Source organism: Mya arenaria, chromosome 2, assembly GCF_026914265.1.
Source record: "Mya arenaria isolate MELC-2E11 chromosome 2, ASM2691426v1".
NCBI classification, from domain to species: Eukaryota; Metazoa; Mollusca; class Bivalvia; order Myida; family Myidae; genus Mya; species Mya arenaria.
In genome coordinates, this window is record NC_069123.1 from 20,150,576 (window position 1) to 20,170,862 (window position 20,287).

The 20,287-nt window shown below is 41.5% G+C and overlaps 1 protein-coding gene across 1 annotated transcript in view; it reads right to left on the reverse strand.

Annotated features, from left to right (window-relative positions):
• Positions 1-1,599: 1,599 nt before the first annotated feature.
• The window catches only part of LOC128219679 (coagulation factor XI-like), a 54,462-nt gene continuing 35,774 nt past the window's right edge, over positions 1,600-20,287 (reverse strand). The window contains exons 2-4 of the mRNA XM_052927579.1: positions 11,073-11,631; positions 9,296-9,426; positions 1,600-2,961 (exon numbers count right to left, since the gene is read on the reverse strand). Coding sequence (XP_052783539.1) covers positions 2,248-2,961; positions 9,296-9,426; positions 11,073-11,631 — 1,404 coding nt within the window. The 3' untranslated portion in view covers positions 1,600-2,247. The remainder of the gene's footprint in view (positions 2,962-9,295; positions 9,427-11,072; positions 11,632-20,287) is intronic.

Sequence of the window (20,287 nt, forward strand, 5' to 3'; positions counted from 1 at the left end):
CTAAGTTAAAGATAGATTTTACAACACGATAGAGTCACCGGACCTTTCCAGTCTTATGCCGGTCTGCTGTTTCCGGCGGTGCATCGTGGGTAGCCTGTGTTTTTTTGTAGGCGCTTTACTGGGAGCACTGTTGCTAATGTTTTTGTTTGCCCCTGTTGGTGTCACGCGATCCCGAGGGGTTCATAATGAACTCATTTGACTTCAAAGAACAAAATAAAAAAGGCAATATGCTTTGTAAACAGATTTATTTAGTTTTGGGGTTCAATATTTAGCAAGCATAATGTGAATCTGTAATTAGGATTTTTCGACAGCTCGAAAGTAGTACATTTTTTAATGTCGATGCTACTTTGTTGTAAATATCTTGTTTTGTATTTTCAGCCCAAGTCCAAAGCTTCATTCTCGGTCCGAAATGTGGATAAAGGTGCGTTGTATAATGTCAAAACAGCCTCGACAGGAACCTTATTTTGGCGCTGTTTCTTGTGGAAGAAGAAATTGAACTATGTGTTTTGTGATGCGCTATTCACGCACGGTCTTTGTCCGAGAATAATTTCTGTTCTGACACAGGAATATGCATTTGTGTCGGACACCGAACTGCAATAACTTGCATATGGAAAATCACCTTGCGTTTTTTTAAAGTGTCTTTCATAAAAACGTATTTATTAAATTTAAAATTGATTAAAATTTCTTCCATGTGACATTTATGCAATGTGAAATGAAAACAAATGCTTATCAGCATAATTAGACATAAACGCATGTACATGGCAAAATGAGCATTTTTTTTACCCAACAATGAGACTTTTTTTCCAAAATTTATTAAAACAAAATATCCTAATAGTTAGATTACGAAGTTGTACATTTATTTTTGCAGTTGGAAAAAGGTCGAAGTGGTGGTTCTTATAACTAGGATATTGTCATCCTTTCATTACAATTATCAATTACAATTCATCAATTATCATGTTAATAAGTATAGCGGTTCGTTCTTGCTAGTATAGAGATATTTGCGCCCAAACGATTAGAATATTATTATTATTTTCTGCAAAAACTATTGTTTAGCGTTTTATTCGAATAATACAGTACTCAAACAGTTCTTGTGATGACGAAAAAACTTGAGCGTGTCTCTAATCTCCACCCTAGCGATATTGTAGTAGGTTATAAGAGGCGATTGTTCATTATCGATTAACTTGTCTTAATAAATATGGAGTGCAGAATATTCGCAAAAACAAAATTTAACTGATGTTACATTGCAATGCTTCGGTCATTATCGCAGTATAAACCTTTAAAACTAAGATTTTTTCAACAATCGGTTGGCTCAAATATAAAACAAAAAATAGCGTTGACTTTAAAACTCACATTAAAAAAAGACACCATGTTCACCTTGTCTGACACAGGAGGTAAACTATCAATGTTAATTGCAACACCCAAGTTTGCTTTTCTTGGACCCAATCTTCTGAGCCATAAAATAGTGTCAACAACGAAATGTTTGTTTTAGGAAAATACTTTAGAACAATGTAATCAGGGGCCGTATTTAATAAGCAAGTTGAAAATTGTAACTATGCTGCTTAATGAATGCAGCCCCAGGGTAACATTAACAATAAAGCGTTAAAGATGCCCTGACATTTATTTCTTAATTCATAACTATAGACAAATAAATTGGCTAATCACTGCATTGTTTGTTAATGCACCAGTCAATTGTAACCACGGCCCACCAGGTCAGGGGGTATACCGGGGATAGCCGGGGAAATGGGCCGTGTTTTTACCTTTCAGGTGGCACCGCAGTGCCGGGTGAATGCGGTGGTTTTGTCTTCGCAGTTTAAATAAAGCGGGGAATGGGCCTTACCTAGGGTCCCTGGGGTGCTGGGGCATTTGGCGGGGATTTTACCATCTGTTCGTCCCCACAGGGTGGGGATTTTAGCCGGGGTTGGCTGGTCCGAAAGTCAAAGTCCCCGCTATTCTCCGGACCTGGGGGCGGGGGCGTGGTTACAATTGACTGGTGCATAATGAGCTAGGTCGATAAAACACCTGTTGCTCAAACTTGACCTTACTACAAAAGTACCTCTTGTGTTCAGTGCTTTGAAGCAAAATCTAAGACTCCCAAATTATAACATACGATTGTCCCAGAGTAAGACACCCCTTACTCTGAGATAGGTATAGATTAATATGGTATGTTTTATGTATTATTATGGTAATTGACCAATTTCATTAAATTACGACAAAAAATAAGAAAATGGTTTTTGAATTGAAGAGCTACTAGCTGTTTGTTTCAATCGTTTCTGTTATCCAATCCAGATATCTTCTCACATTTGTGTATATTCCGTATTTTTTCTTTTCACCACACCCTTCCCCATAGCTTGTTACACCGTAAACCGTCCATCTATTTTTAGATACACCATTGGGGTTTTCTGTCTTACGTGCGCACAATAATGGACCTCCGCTATCACCGGCGCAGGAGTCCACGCCCCCTCTCCTACTTCCCGCACACAGCTGAGTCCTATGTATAACATAGTCAAATGCTTTTTGACAAGTGTCTCTATCTACAAGTGGAATTTGTGCTTCTAATAATCTAGTAGACCCGTACAAATCAGTGCTTTTAGCTTTACCCCATCCAATTATATAACACAGTTCAGAATGATCCGCTTTTTTTATACGCTTCTCAATGGCGTCGCCTTTGTTTGGTAGGCATGCGAAACCGACGGTATCAGATGGCGCCATTGGCTTTTCAAGTTTTAAAAGTGCTATGTCATTAGTAATTGTGTTATAATTATACCTTGGGTGTACAAAATCTTCAATTTTCATTTTTTTCTCCCCTTTGTCATGTTCAAATATATGATGATCGCCTACACGAACAAAAATCTTCCTCTTGCGTTTTTTTTTCCTGACACAGTGCGCTGCCGTAAGGACCCACTGTGGAGCGATCAAAGTCCCGCCACAAAACTGCTCCTCTGTCTTCTCCAGGATAGAAATCTGCAACAGACATACTGGTTTTAAAGCACATGACACAAATAAGCAACACTTTCCGCACGTTTGTGCTAATATTTTAACATATTGATTAAAATACAGACTCACATGGTTTTGAACAATTTGTCTGATCTGTAATTTCAACAATTTACACGATATCATTTATACCTTTTTGGAAATGCGTCGTATATACTGCGTGTTCTTTATTATTTATTTTTATATTTCTTTTGAGAAAAGTTTATTGTTAAAAGGACTGTACACCAGATTGGCACCAAAAAAACGTATTTTCTGTAACGAATCTCAGGACAACTATCGAATAGAATGTGTTACGCTTTGATATCATAATTGTAAAAAAAGTACCAAGATGTAAACAAAAAAAAATGTGTCGGTGACCGGGTTCGAACCCGCGTCGGCAAAATTGCAATCCAGCGTGTATCCACTGAGCTACAACGGCTTCCTCTAATAAGGTGACATAATTAAGATAATACACCTACCTCGGTAATATGACGTGATAACACCGACAAGCCAATCACGCATAAGGAATACCTTGTAATCTTTTTTAATGGAAAAATACGAAATAACTGCTAAACTTATATAAATTGTAAACTATGTGGTACTTCAGTTAATAAGTTTCAATGCATTGTGCAATGGACACATCGATGCCAAGTTTATGTCAGTTTTCGACAATTTTCTCCCCCCCCCCCCCCGCTATTTTATCATACAGAGTACAGCCCCTTTAAACGCCCCGAAAGATTTAAGACAATTTAGTATGTATATTTTGAAAAGTTTCTTTTTCCTTTCCATTATTCAAACTTGAGGCTGTATTCCTTATCGAAAAAGCCCTAGGAAAAACCTTAACTTAAAACGGCATATAAAGGCGATCAGGATTCTCCAACAAGAGGCCCAAAAGGGCCTATGCTCTACTGACAAGGCTCTTATGGTTATTTTCAATCCAGAGCATGTACGTTTGAGTAATAGGCAACAAATATATAGTTCACTTTTAGTGTTTGGGTTAGCTGAAAACGCTGCACGTTCAACATCTGAGGACAGGAAGTGTTGTAAGCAGATTAGTTGCATGAACTATTTTAATATGTGCCAAGTAAAGATAATCTGAGGGTAAAAAATATTTGCTTTCAAAACTCATTGTCAAAATTTCATTTCTGTAGCTTTAAAAATAAAAACTCGGTCAAAGGTCAAAGTCAAGGACATCCGAGGTCAAGATTAATGTTTGTTTGCAAACCTGTTCACATGGTCAAAATTTCATTACTGTAGCTTTAAAAATTAATAAGTAAGTCAAAAGGGGTGGGGGCAGCATTTGCCCAAGGGGCATTATTTTAAATGTTTCCAATTGCATCATATGATGCTCCACAACAAATATCAAAGGTATGGGCCTTGTGGTTTGAAACAATAAGATATTGAAAATATTTCTGTTTTGACCCAAGGGGCATAATTTGAACAACCATGGTAGTGGACCACTATATAAAGCCTTGTTCAAAATGGCAAGGATTTGCATAGTGGTTTCAGACAAAAAGGTTTTTAATGTTTCCCAATTTAAGGGGGGGGAGGGGGGGGGGAGTCCGTCCCTTACAAAAAAAGAGAACTCTACCCTGGGCCTCCGCCAACGTCGCCGAGGTCGTTTGCATTTGCCGCACTGGTCCCTTGCGTGACAATTTCCGTGAGGGGGGGGGGGGGGGCAGTAATGACCCCAGGGGCATAATTTGAACAAACCTTCACAAGCAATTGTGACTTTACATGTAAACCTGGCTAAAAATAGACTTCGCTCATGTAGACTTGGCTAAAAATAGACTTAGCTTAAAATAGCATTTTTTATACTTTCAAGATCCATAATCCAGGAATGCATGGGTAGATCTGGCTGGTTTTCAAAAGGAACCAAGTTCTAATGGATATCTAAATACTGTACAAGTTTCATCGAGATACAATCCAAACTGAAGACTGTATCATGTTCACAAGCAATTGTTTACAGACGAACTGATTTTTAAATACTTTCAAGGCCCATAATCTAGGCATGCATGGTCGGATCTGGCTGGTTTTCGAAAGGAACCGAGCTCTAATGGATATCTAAATACTGTACAAGTTTCATCGAGAAACAATAAAAACTGAAGACTGTATCGTGTTCACAAGCTAGTGTTTACACAATAGCATTTTGTTCTACTATCAAGGGCCATAATCTAGGCATGCATGGGCAGATCTTGTTGGTTTTCGAAAGGAACTGAGCTCTAATGGATATCTAGATACTGTACACGTTTCATCGAGATCCAATCAAAAATGAAGACTGTATCGTGTCCACAAGCAATTGTTTACAGACGCACGGACGCACGGATGCACATACTGCGTACACATTACCATCGCATAGGCTCTTTTGCCCTTTGGCCAGTAGAGCTAAAAACGAAATTGTCAATTACGAAGTCATGATATGACCGATAATACATCACTTTATATGATTTTAAGAATAAACGCATCAATCATTTCAAATTTTCCGTGACCAGCATAGTGTCCCCCTGCTTAGACTGCTCATGACCAGCATAGAGTTCACGTGCTCAGACTGCCCGTGACCAGCGTAGAGTTCACCTGCTCAGACTGCCCGTGACCAGCATAGAGTTCACCTGATCAGACTGCTCAGACTGGTCTTGACCAGCATAGAGTTCACCTGCTCAGACTGCTCGTGACCAGCGTAGAGTTCACCTGCTCAGACTGCCCATGACCAGCATAGAGTTCACCTGCTCAGACTGCTCGTGACCAGCATAGAGTTCACCTGCTCAGACTTCTCGTGACTAGCATAGAGTTCACCTGCTCAGACTGCTCGCGACCAGCGTAGAGTTCACGTACTCAGACTGCCCGTGACCAGCATAGTGTCCCCCTGCTCAGACTGCTCATGATCAGCATAGTGTTCACCTGCTTAGACTGCTCGTGACCAGCATAGAGTTCAGCTGCTCACACTATTCGTGACCAGCTTAAGTGTTCACCTGCTCAGACTGCCCATCACCAGCATAGAATTCATCTGGTTAGACTGCTCGTGACCAGCATAGAGTTCACCTGCTCAGACTGCTCAGACTGCTCAGACTGCTCGTGACCAGCATAGAGTTCACCTGTTCAGACTGCTCATGACCAGCATAGAATTCACCTGGTTAGACTGCTCGTGACCAGCATAGTGTAGACGAACCTGCTCAGACTGCTCGTGACCAGCATAGAGTTCACCTGCTCAGACTGCTCATGACCAGCAGGGAGTACACCTGCTCAGACTGATCGTGACCAGCATAGTGTCCCCCTGCTCAGACTGCTCGTGATCAGCATAGAGTTCACCTGCTCAGACTGCTCATGACCAGCATAGAGTTCACCTGCTCGGTCTGCCCGTGACCAGCATAGAGTTCACCATCTCAGACTGCTCGTGACCAGCATAGAGTTCACCTGATCAGACTGCCCGTGACCAGCATAGAGTTCACCTGTTCAGACTGCTCATGACCAGCATAGAGTTCATCTGCTCAGACTGCTCGTGACCAGCATAGTGTAGACGTACCTGATCAGACTACTCATGACCAACATAAAGTTCACCTGCTCAGACAGCTCGTGACCAGCATAGAGATCACCTGCTCAGACTGCTCGTGACCAGCATAAATTTCACCTGCTCAGACTGCTCGTGACCAGCATAGAGTTCACCTGATCAGACTGCTGGTGATCAGTATATACCTGATCAGAATTTTTTTTACATCTGGTAGTGCTTGTGATCAAAATATTATTGACGTACAAGATGAGACTGATCGAGACCGGCATAGTTTAGACGTACAGTCGAAACTCGTTATGTCGACTTTTTCGGGACCTAGTGAAAAAAGTCGAGATAACGAAAAATCGACTCATCCGAATTAAAAAAAATATCACCAATCCCAACACGTGCGAGTTAGATTGATGACCGATGTTTACATCCACAATTGAACGGTCTTGTTACATATTTCCGTCGTGAAAACAGCAAAATAAAGTGAAACAAAAGAAGACTTATTTGTGTCAAATTTATTTCTTTTACGTTTATGGATCACACAAAACACATAAAACCACAATCGCATATAGTGCTGGTTACGAGCAGTCTGAGCAGGTGAACTGTATGCTGGTCACGGGCAGTCTGAGCAGGTGAACTCTATGCTGGTCACGAGCAGTCTGAGCAGGTGTACTCTATGCTGGTCACGAGCAGTCTGAACAGGTGAACTCTATGCTGGTCACGGGCAGTCTGAACAGGTGGACTCTATGCTGGTCACGGGCAGTCTGATCAGGTGAACTCTATGCTGGTCACGAGCAGTCTGAGGAGGTGAACTCTATGCTGGTCACGGGCAGACTGAGCAGGTGAACTCGATGCTGGTCATGAGCAGGCTGAGCAGGTGAACTCTATGCTGGTCACGGGGCAGTCTGAGCAGGTGAACTCGATGCTGGTAATGAGCAGTCTGAGCAGGTGAACTTTATGTTGATCATGAGTAGTCTGATCAGGTGAACTCTATGCTGGTCATGAGCAGTCTGAGCAGGTGAACTCTATGCTGGTCATGAGCAGTCTGAGCAGGTGAACTCTATGCTGGTCACGAGCAGTCTGAGCAGGGGGACACCATGCTGGTCACGATCAGTCTGAGCAGGTGTACTCTATGCTGGTCATGAGCAGTCTGAGCAGGTGAACTCTATGCTGGTCACGAGCAGTCTGAGCAGGTGAACTCTATGCTGGTCACGAGCAGTCTGAGCAGGTGTACTCTATGCTGGTCATGAGCAGTCTGAGCAGGTGAACTCTATGCTGGTCACGAGCAGTCTGAGCAGGGGGACACCATGCTGGTCACGATCAGTCTGAGCAGGTATACTCTATGCTGGTCATGAGCAGTATGAGCAGGTGAACTCTATGCTGGTCACGAGCAGTCTGAGCAGGTTCGTCTACACTATGCTGGTCACGAGCAATCTAAACAGGTGAATTATATGCTGGTCATGAGCAGTCTGAACAGTTGATCTCTATGCCGGTCACGAGCAGTCTGAGCAGTCTGAGCAGGTGATCTCGATGCTGGTCACGAGCAGACTGAGCAGGTGAACTCTATGTTGGTCATGAGTAGTCTGAGCAGGTACGTCTACACTATGCTGGTCACGAGCAGTCTAACCAGATGAATTATATGCTGGGGACGGGCAGTCTGAGCAGGTGAACACTAAGCTGGTCACGAATAGTGTGAGCAGCTGAACTCTATGCTGGTAACGAGCAGTCTAAGCAGGTGAACACTATGCTTGTCATGAGCAGTCTGAGCAGGGGGACACTATGCTGGTCACGGGCAGTCTGAGCAGGTGAACTCTACGCTGGTCATGAGCAGTCTGAACAGGTGAACTCTATGCTGGTCACGAGCAGTCTGAGCAGGTGAACTCTATGCTGGTCACGGGCAGTCTGAGCAGGTGAACTCTACGCTGGTCACGAGAAGTCTGAGCAGGTGAACTCTATGCTGGTCATGAGCAGTCTGAGTAGGGGGACACTATGCTGGTCACGGGCAGTCTGAGCAGGTGAACTCTACGCTGGTCACGAGCAGTCTGAGCAGGTGAACTCTATGCTGGTCACGAGCAGTCTGAGCAGGTGAACTATATGCTGGTCACGAGCAGTCTGAGCAGGTGAACTCTATGCTGATCACGAGCAGTCTGAGCAGGTGTACTCTATGCTGGTCACGAGCAGTCTGAGCAGGTGAACTCTATGCTGGTCATGAGCAGTCTGAGCAGGGGGACACTATGCTGGTCACGGGCAGTCTGAGCATGTGAACTCTACGCTGGTCACGAGCAGTCTGAGCAGGTGAACAATATGCTGGTCACGAGCAGTTTGAGCAGGTGAACTCTACGCTGGTCACCAGCAGTCTCTTCATGTGTACTCAATGTTAGTAACGAGCAGTCTGATTTGGTGTACACTATACTCCTCACGAGTAGTTTGATCAGGTCTACACTTATGCTGTACACTATACTCGTCACCAGCAGTCTGATCAAGTCTATACTCTGTTGGTCACGAGCTGTCTTATCAAGTACCTGTACTTGATAAGCTCGTCACGAGCCTTAGCACTTCAGGTTTACACTTCCTGAACAAAACAATTTTGAAAAATATCCCTGTGAAAGACAACTGTATGAAATAGTGTTTATAATATTTATTTATTAAGCAAGTAACGGGTTGATTGTGGATTGGTATTCTAACTTTAGAATGATAAAACCTCCTTATATAACTAAGGATGCTGTTACTGCCATTTAACGAGTACAGTTAATACCACTAGTTATATATACGAGTAATGATATCTCCACCATTACAATAACTGCGAGCCTAAATGTGTCTAGTGTAAATTACCTGCCAGGGCCAGGCGTGTTTTCTGGCCTCATGTCCTTGCACAATTCTGTACGACCCTTCCATCGCCCTTAAACCGCACGTCGAAGCCAGGTTTGACAACACACTGGATTTCATATTCTTTCTGTTTTCTCCTGAAACAATGAGCATGAAAGCTGAAAACAGTGCCCCTTAAATGTGACTCTCTTATTCAAAATCAATACATACACATGTATAACAAACATCGATTTTTAGTGATAAAGCTTTAATTAATAACTAAATGATGCATTGATTGAAAATATTAATTACTGATAACAAGATTGTTACCATGGTTTCAATAGCAGAAAGCACAAAAATATTAAATGATTTAGTGTGGTCTACTATAGTCTTATAAGGTAGAAATACCGTGTTTTATGCTCATTTTATTCAAATTCAATTCGGGATCCTTCATAAGAACCATTGTTTTCGACATTTATTTGTCCTTTTTGGAATATTAAAACAATATTTTTGATAGTGGTAAACCTATTTGGGAGTAAGAGTGCATCTTTCAGGCAAATTTAATACATAAGAACAGTGAAAGTCGGATGCAGTTTGGATTTTTTTTATCAGAGAATTATTATTTTTGTCTTGGTATAGTTATTAAATAAGCTGTATCATTTCAGTAGCGTCTCAAGAGTTTGATATGAAACAAGTACATATTAGTGAAAACGTCATATATGCTTCATAGACGTACGAGTACAACAGACACTATTATAAGTCAGTATAGTTAATAGGTGATAGTCAACATGCTCCTTGACTCGAATGAATTCACGATAAAAAAATTTTTGAGACGGACATGTATGCATTTGTCAAAAAAAAAAATCCCCTAGGTTTATAACCACATCACTGATTCAGTTCAGAGCGATTCATTGACATATTTCTGACGGTCGTGAAATGCTGCAATTACAATTATCGCATAGTTAAAAGTATATACTCTTCTTTCCATCTGTATAGTAAATAAGCAAAACTGGCTGTAACAACGTAAATGTTATGCGAGCGAGAAATGACTGTGAGTGACGTCCATCACGCGCGGAATGTGACATGGCAGTTCGACATCGAACATTGTACAATGAACTGACGTGCCACTGCGATTCCCACATTCTTTTGTCGGCATGCAAACTTTGCTGTCTTCTCAATTTATATCTAAATTGGAATGATGTATTTTCCGTCCGATCGACTTGATGCTACAAATAGTTTAAAAAAAAGCTAATACGCACACAAATGCACATGTTTGAAAAGAATTCGACCGACTTCATGACAAACAGCAACCGTCCGAATTGTACGATCATCTGATGCATTGCCTTATTAACACTTTCCGCTTTTGGCGTTTTATTATATTCAGATTTAATAGGTATATAGACGTGATACATAAGTTTATGAAATATAACACAAGTAGGCATTAGATGAAATATATGAATGCTTTCTCTGTCCAAAATGCGAATACATATTCTACTTTACCCATTCTATGTTTATACTTGTGGGGAATCGTATACTAGTATACCCTATCGTGACCTCCATTTTTTATAATATCTACTGCATTCGACTTGTTAAGAAAGTGTTTTTATACCTAAAGAAACATTAACGGAACGGTTAAAAAACCTGGAGAATGTAAATGAGAAGAAAGGGCACATGCACCCGCATTTGTAGCCAATTATAGAACTGTCTAAATATAGAAACGTTCGCCCTTGTAAATATTTTGCTTGTTTTTGGCTCAATTATCACACTTTAAATTGAGATGACACTTAAATTAGTCGGTACTCACCTGGAAGGTGTGGTGTGCCAGACACATTTACGATTTTTTTTATCTCTTCCTCAAGCTTGTCTCCTTTCGGTTTGCTGAGCTCGTTTACCGTTACAAACGTCCTGAGTACGTACTGCTTGCGACACGTTAACGTTGCCCTCCGGCACTGCCTTTCCTCTTGAATAAAGCTGTCCCCGCACATGGCCGGCTGCTTGCACTTCCGGTATCGCTCCTTCATACAATTTCTTGAGCACACTGTCCATTTTGTCCACGTGCCGTACAAATATTTATATAAAATTTGTTTTACAAATTTACCATTTTTACGTAGACGTAAAAGTTTCATTCGATTTTTCGAAACTTTTTTCGTTTGACATAGATCACTGAAACAGTTTTGCTTTTCTTTGATATAACTTTTTCCACAATGTCGCGGCTTTTTACAGTGTCGTTTCCGTGTTTGATGGCACTTCCGGTTGCACTCGCTCCAGGCCGTCCAGGGATGGAAGACGTTTGTTAGGAGGTTATCAGGGTTGTACACTGATTGTGGACCTTCCTGTGAGGTAAGACTTCCGTTCTCGGACTGCTAAAAGAAAGTAGAAATAAGTAATTAGAAACACGTGAGGCGCTATGCTAAAAAACGATCTACGCTCAGCTAGGTCATATCGCCGATCATACTTTGAACAAAACGGCATTAAAATTTCTCGCTTTCCATATTAAAAGGATCAGATTCGGAAGTCATCCTTCAAACGGTTTTTATCGATAAAGTTATACTTAATTTTTACCCGTCCGATACAACATCTAATAAAATTGATTCTATTGCAAGAAAAAAAAGATAAAGTAACGGAGATATCAAGAAATATTAACATAGCTGTCAGGTAAATTTAGATTATATATTTCACAGTCAAATGCTGCAAATAAAACAAAAACATTGTATGCCTATTGCAAAGTCAAATTCTAGGACACATCCTTTTTGAATACGTAAGTTTAAAAAAATAAAGAAAAATACGATGTTTACCGTATATGCTGTATCTGTTTCTGGAAGTTTAACATCAGTGTATAGCACTGCCTGATATAGTATGCATATGTACATTGTATGTTTTTCTTTAAATATGAAGTTTCCAAGATTTCAAGAACAACAAACTGTTTTCCAATTACTAGTAAGTTCATGTAGAGTTTGTGGTTGACCACAATTCTGTCACTTAATGCAAGGAACGGATATCCGTGACCTTCCTTCCAGATGGTAAAATGAAGACGTGGAGGGCCTTTCATGAAACACCCTAGGTGCGGTTAAGAACGTAGGATATATTTTTATCAGTAGTATGGGTACAACGATACGAATTAGGTACTGTTAATTAAATGGCCCACTATTTGGTTGTGTACAACGACTTATGAAATATTACTAGTTAATAAAATAAAAGTGTATGTATTATGTAAGTAGCATCCACAAAATGATCCGTTCCTTTTGTAATTATCTGAATGAAATGAAAATACAAGAACAGACATCTACAAAAGTCTAGTCAAGGATATATTACCCATTGAAAAGTTTTAATGAGGTATAGTCAGGGTCATTCCCACAAGAACAATTATTCCTACATAAAGATCAACAAAGTACTAGTTCTTTCAGGGGCTAGTAAAAATCCAACCTAGTAAAGTTCTTTCAGGGACAAGTCAGGGTCATTCTGCCGAGTGAAGTTCTTTCAGGAACTAGTCAAGATAACTTTTTTAAGCATTAGTTTTTCAGGGACCAGTCAGGGTAATTTTCCCTAGAAAAGTTATCTAAGGGACAAGTCAGGGTCATCCTACCTAGTAAAGTCAGAGTAATTCTCAACGGCAAAGTTATTTCAGGGACTAGTCGTTAGGGTCACCTCCCTAGTAAAGATCTTTCAGGAACAAGTCGGGGTCATTCTATGTAGAAAAGTTCTTTTATGATCTAGTCAGGGTCATTTTCTCTAGCAAAAGTGTTCGAGGTATTAGTCAAGGTTAAAAGTTCTTTCAGGGACTAGCCAGGGTCATCCTACCTAGTAACGTTCTTTCAGGGACTAGCCAGGGTCGTCCTACCTAGTAACGTTCTTTCAGGGACTAGCCAGGGTCGTCATACCTAGTAAAGTTCTTTCAGGGACTAGTCAGGGTCATCATACCTAGTAAAGTTATTTAGGGACAAGTCAGGGTTATCCTCACTAGCAAAAGTCTTTGAGGGACTAGCCAGGCTCGTCCTACCTAGTAACGTTCTTTCAGGGACTAGCCAGGCTCGTCCTACCTAGTAACGTTCTTTCAGGGACTATTCAGGGTCGTCCTACCTAGTAACGTTCTTTCAGGGACTAGCCAGGGTCGTCCTACCTAGTAACGTTCTTTCAGGGACTAGCCAGGGTCGTCCTACCTAGTAACGTTGTTTCAGGGACTATCCAGGGTCGTCCTACCTAGTAAAGTAATTTAGGGACAAGTCAGGGTTATCCTCACTAGCAAAAGTCTTTGAGGGACTAGCCTGGCTCGTCCTACCTAGTAACGTTCTTTCAGGGACTAGCCAGGGTCGTCCTACCTAGTAACGTTCTTTCAGGGACTACCCAGGGTCGTCCTACCTAGTAACGTTCTTTCAGGGACTAGCCAGGGTCGTCTTACCTAGTAACGTTATTTCAGGGACTATCCAGAGTCGTCCTACCTAGTAAAGTAATTTAGGGACAAGTCAGGGTTATCCTCACTAGCAAAAGTCTTTGAGGGACTAGCCAGGCTCGTCCTACCTAGTAACGTTCTTTCAGGGACTAGCCAGGGTCGTCCTACCTAGTAACGTTCTTTCAGGGACTAGCCAGGGTCGTCCTACCTAGTAACGTTTTTTCAGGGACTAGCCAGGGTCGTCCTACCTAGTAACGTTCTTTCAGGGACTAGCCAGGGTCGTCTTACCTAGTAACGTTATTTCAGGGACTATCCAGGGTCGTCCTACCTAGTAACGTTCTTTCAGGGACTAGTCAGGGTCGTCCTACCTAGTAACGTTCTTTCAGGGACTAGTCAGGGTCGTCCTACCTAGTAAAGTTTTTTCAGGAACAAGTCAGGGTATTCCTCACTAGCAAAAGTCTTTCAGGGACTAGTCAGGGTCATCCTTCCCCAATAAAGTTCTTTCAGGGACTAGTCGGTGTCATTCTGCCTAGTAAAGTTCTTTCAGGGACTAGTCAGGGCCATCCTAACTAGTAAATTTCTTTCAGAGACTAGTCAGGGAAGGTTTCTCATACAAAACTCTTTCAGTGTCTAGTCAGGGTCATTCTAACTAAGAAAAGTCTTTGAAGGACTAGTCAGGGTCGTTCTCCCTTACACTGTCTTTCATGGATTAGTCAGGATCATTCTCCCACGCATAAGTCTTTCAGACACATGTCATTCTCCCTAGGAAAAGTTTTTTCAGGGACTAGTCAGGGACATTTGCCATAGCAAAAGTCTTTCAGGCACTAGTCAGGGTCATCCTCCTTAGCAAAGTTCTTTCAGGGACTAGTTAGGATCATTCTCCCTAGCAAAATTCTTTCAGGGACTAGTCAGGGTCATTCTCCCTAGAAAGTTCTTTCAGGATCTACGTCAGGGTCATTATCCCTAGTAAAATTATTTCAGGGACAAGTCATTGTCATTATATCAAGCAAATTTCGTTTGAGGGGCTAGTCAGGGTCATTAGTTCTTTAAGGGAAAAGTCATGGTTATTTTTCCTTGCAAAGTTCTTTCAGGGACAGGTCAGGGCTTTCTCCCTGGTAAAGTTTTTTAGGGACAAGTCATCCTTTTTAGGGAAGTTCTGCCAAAGTCCAAATTTGTTTATTGTCCCTAGCAAAGTTATTCAAGTGTCTAGGTATGGACATTCCCCCTATCAATGTTCTTCAAAGGATAAGTCTGAGGCGTTCAAACAGCGAACGTCCTACCGAGGTCTAGTCTCAGGTCTACCGAACAAAGTTATACCTATGTTTGGTCAAGGATATTCACCTACCAAAGTTCTACTAAAGTCATGAAAGGGGCTTTCCTCCTAGTGAAATTCTAAAAGGTCTAATCAAGGTCAACCACGCTAAAACTTATTCCAAGGTTTAAACAGGTGATAATTTATCTTACAGCTATCTCCTCAATCCTTACGGTGATACTTTATAACATGTGCTTCAATATATTTTCTGTATTTCTTAAATCTTAAAACCAATGTCTCATCAGAGGCAATCACCTTTGGAAAGGTGGACCAAGGTCAAGTCAACATCCTTCTTACAAGGTTTAGTCAGAAACATTCTCCCTAGAAATGTTTTTCCAAGGTCAAGTCAGCGGCATTCCCCCGGCATGTTTTTCCAAGGTCTAGGCAAGGACGTTCCCCATAAGCGAAGTCTTCAAATGTCCAATCAATGCCTTGCAAAGTTCTACCGACTCATTCACAGTGGTGTTCCCTATTCAAAAATATTTCTTATTGCAAAGTTCTAATTAGGTATTATCAGGGACATTCTTTTTCCTAGTATAGTTTTACCAAAGAACAGTTTCATTAATTTTGTTATCGTCCTTGAAGTGGACACAAGAAGAGAACAAAAGATGACCGAAACAGGCAAACACACCAAAATATATAGAAACATTTATGCATAAAATACAAAAAAGTAACTGAAGGAAATCCGTTCAAACATTAAAATAAAATTTAACAATCCGTCCAGCAATTCATGTTCCCAAGGGTGGGCAAGGGCGTTCTATTTCTATATAGTTCTAAACAAGAATATCCAACCTAGAAATGTTTAAGCGAGGTAAAGTCAGGATTATTTCCCCTAGGAACTTTGCTAACCTAACTTTGCGAGGGGAAATGACCCTGTCTAAACCTTGGTTGAACTTTGCTAGGGAGGTTGACCCTGACTTACACCCTGGTAGATTTTTGCAAGTCAAGGTCGAATCAGGGGCATTTCCTCTAGCAAAGTTCTACCAGGGTCATTCTAACAAAAATATTCAATCAAGCTCTAGTAAGGATCCTTCTCCCTTGCAAAAGTTTACAATGGAATAAGTCAGGGCCATTTTACCCTTGTGAAGTCAGGTGCATTCTCCTTAGCAAAGTTCCACCATTGTGAAGTCATGTGCATTCTCCCTAGCAAATTGTACCAAGGTCATGTCAAGGGCATTCCTCCTAGAAAAATGCTATCGAGGTGAAGTCAATGTCATTCTGCCTAGCCAAGATTTACTAAGGTCAATTCAGAGCCATTTTCTCTAGCTAAAATCTACCAAGGTCGTGTCAGGGCCATGCTTTTTAACACAATTCTAACAAGGTCAAGTCCGGGTCATTCTCCGTCGCAAAGTTCTACCAAAGTCAAGTCAGGATCATTCCACTAAGCAAAGTTATACCAAGGTCAATTCAGGGTCATTCAAGGTCTAGTCAATGTCATTCTCCATAGCAAAGTTCTACAAAGGTCTTATTAGGGTCATTCTCCATTGAAAAGATCTACAAAGGTGAAGCCAGTGTCATTATCCATAGCAAAGTTCTACCAAGGTCACAAGTGAAGTTCTTCCAAGGTCTAGTCAGAATCCTCTCCCCTTACAAAGTTCTATCAAGAAATTGTGACGGTCGTTATCCATGGGAAAGTTATATCAAAGTCTAGTTAGGGTCATTGAGACTTGCAAAGTTCTTCCATGGTGTCGCCAGGGTCATCCTCACTTGCCAAATTCTACCAGGTTTAGTCAGGGCCACTCTCCCAAACAAAGTTCTATAGAGGTCTAGTCAAGTCAATTCTCCCTTGCCAAGTTATACCATGGTGTTAGTCAGGGATATTATCCCTAGCAAAGGTCTACCATTTTTAGTCAGAGTAATTCTCCCTTGAAACGTTCTTATCAAGGGCTAGTTAGGACTTTCCTTTTAGCAAATCTACCATGTCGTAGTCTGGGGTATTCCCCCTAGATAAGGTCAAGTAAGAGGCATACTCCCTAGCAAAATTATATCAAAGTCTAGTCAAGGCCATTCCCCCTAGCAAAGTTCGATCAAGGTCTAACCAAGGGCAATCCCCTAAGTACAGTTATATCAATGTGTAGTCAGCGTCATTCACTCTTGGGAAGTCCAATTAGATCTAGCATTATCCAAAGCAAAGTTGTACCAAGGTTAAATCAGGTTTTCTTTCCGTAATAAAGTTAAACCAAAGTGAAGTCAGGGTCATTATCACTAACGAAGTTCTATCAATATCAAGTCAACGGCATTCCCCATAACAAAATTCTACCGTGGTTAAGTCAGGGTCATTGTCACTAGCAAACTTTTATCTTGTTGTAGTCAGTGTCATTCTCCCAATAAATGTTCTACCAAGATCCGTTTAGGGGCATTCCAAGTAGCAAAGTTCTATAACGGTCAATCCAGGGTCATTTCCACAAGCAAAGTTCTAACAAGGTCTAGCCAGGGTCATTCTCCCTTGAAAGCTTCTACCATGGTTAAACCAGGGTCATTATCACTAGTAAACTTCTATCAAGTTGAAGTCAGGGTCATTCTCCCGAGAAAGGTTCTACCAAGATCCATTAAGGGGAATCCCCTCTAGCAAAGGTCTATCACTGTCATTCCCTCAAGCCAAGATAAATACAGGTTAAGTCATGGGAAACCCCCCAAGCAAAGTTCTAACATTGTGTAGTTAGGGCACTGCCCCTAGCAAAGGTCTATAAAGGTAAAGTCAGGGTCATTCTTCACCGCCAAGTTTTACAAAGGCCTAGTCCGGGTCATTCCCAAAAGCAAAGTTTTACAAATGGCTAGTCAGGGTCATTCCCCAAAGCGAAGTTTTACAAGGGTCTAGACATGGTCATTCCCAAAAGCCAAGTTTAACAAAGGACTAGTCAGGATAATTCCCAAAGCCAAGTTTTACAAAGGCCTAGTCAGGGTCATTATCCAAAGCCAAGTTTTACAAAGGCCTAGTCAAGGTCATTCCCCAAAGCCAAGTTTTACAATGGACTAGTCAGGGTAATTCCCCAAAGCCAAGTTTTACAATGGCCAGTCAGGTTTATTCCCCAAAGCCAAGTTTTACAATGGCCAGTCAGGATAATTCCCAAAGCCAAGTTTTACAAAGGCCAAGTCAGGTTCATTCCCAAAAGCCAAATTTCACAAAGGCCTAGTCAGGGTCATTCCCCAAAGCGAAGTTATACAAGGCCTAGTCAGGGTCATTCCCAAACGCCAAGTTTTACAAAGGCCTAGTCAGGGTAATTCCCCAAAGCCAAGTTTTACAAAGGCATAGTCAGGGTCATTCTCCGAAGCCAAGTTTTACAAAGGCATAGTCAGGGACATTCCCAAAGGCTAAGTTTTACAATGGACTAGTCAGGGTCATTCCCCAAGCCAGGTTTTACAAAGGCCTGGTCAGGGTCATTATCCAAAGCCAAGTTTTACAAAGGCCTAGTCAGGGTCATTCACCAAAGCCAAGTTTTACAATGGACTAGTCAGGGTCATATCCCAAAGCCAAGTTTTACAATGGCCAGTCAGGGGCATTCCCAAAAGCCAAGTTTTACAATGGACTAGTCAGGGTCATTCCCCCTATCAAGGTACTATCAAGGTCAAGTTAAGGGCAAAGTTCTATCAAAGTCTAGTCAATGGCATTCTCCTAAGCAAAGTTCTACCAAGGACTAATCAGGGCCATTCTCCCTAGCAAAGTCATACCAAGGTCAAGTCATGGTCATTCCCCAGGAAAAGTTTTACCATTTTGTAATCAGGATCATTATCCCAAGAATAAGTTTTACCTACGTCAAGTCAATGGCATTCCCACTAGAAAAAATCTATCAAAGTGTGTAGTCAGGGGTCATTCCCCAAGCCAAGTTTTACCAAGGTCAGGTCAGAGTCATTCTACATAGCAAAGTTCTATTAAGGTCAAGTCAAGTGCATTCCACCAAGCAAATTTCTATCATTGCGAAGTTACAGGCATTTCCCCTGAAAAAATCTATCAAGGTGTGAAGTCAGGGGTCATTCCCCAAGCCAAGTTTTACCAAGATCAGGTCAGAGTCATTCTACCTAGCAACGTTATATTAAGGTCAAGTCAAGTGCATTCCAGCAAGCAAAGTTCTATCATTGCGAAGTTACAGGCATTGCCCCTGAAAACACCTATCAAGGTCAAGTCAGGGTCATTCCTCAAAGCCAATTTTTACCAAGGTCTTGTCAGGGTCATTCTCCCTAGCAAAGTTGTACCATGGTCTAGTCAAGGGGCAATCCCCTAGATACGTTTTATCTAAACCAGATCAGGGTCATTATCCCTCGCAAACACCCACCAAGGTCAAGTCAGGGTCATTATACATAGTAAAGCTATACCAAGGTAAAGTCAACGGCATTCCCACTAGCAAAGTTCCGCAAGGTCTAGTCAGGGTCTCCCTTGCAAAGTGCTACCATATTCTTGTAACGTGTACTCCCCTTAGCAAAGTTCTATCATGGTGTAGTCAGGAGCATTTTCCCTAGTAAAGTAATACCATTGTCAAGTCAGGGGCATTCTCCCTAGCAAAGTCAATCATGGTGTAGTCATGGCCTTTCTTCCTAGCAAAGTTCTGTCAGAGGTATTATCCCTAGAAATCTATCAAGGTCTTGTCATGGGCATTTCCCCTAACAAAGTTTTATCATGGTGTAGTCAGGGCCTTTCTCCCTAGCAAGGTTTTACCATGGTGTAGTCAAGCAAAGTTTAATCATGGTGTAGTCACTGACACCCCCCTAGGAATGTTCTATCTAGAGCAAGTCAAGGTCATACTCCCTAGAAAACATCCTACAAAGTTAAGTCAGGGTCATTTTCCCTAGTAAAGTTCTATCAAGGTCACATTAACGGCATTCCCACAAGCAAAGTTCTACCAAGGTCCAGTCAGGGTCATTCTCCATAGCAATTTTCAAACAAGGTCTAGTCAAGTTCATTATCCCTTGCAAAGTTCTATCAAGGTCTAGTCAGGGGGCTTCTCTGAAGCAAAGTTCTATCATGGTCTAGTTAAAGTCATTCTCTATGGCAAAGTTCTATGAAGGTCTAGTCAGGGTATTCTCCTTAAAAATGTTCAATCAAGGTCTGGTTAGAGGCATTCTCCTATCAAAGTTCTATCATGGTGTTGACAGAGCCTTTGTCCCTAGCAAAGTTCTACCATGGTCTAGTCAGGGGTATTCCCGCTAGACAAATTCTATCAAGGTCTTGTCGGTGGCATTCCCCCTGCAAAGTAATACCTCAGTATTAGGGCCTTTTACCCTAGCAAGGTTCTACGTTGGTCTAGTTAAGGGCATTCCTCCTAGCAATGTTCTATCAAGGTGTAGACAGGGTCATTCAAACAAGCAAGTTATACACCTTTCTCCT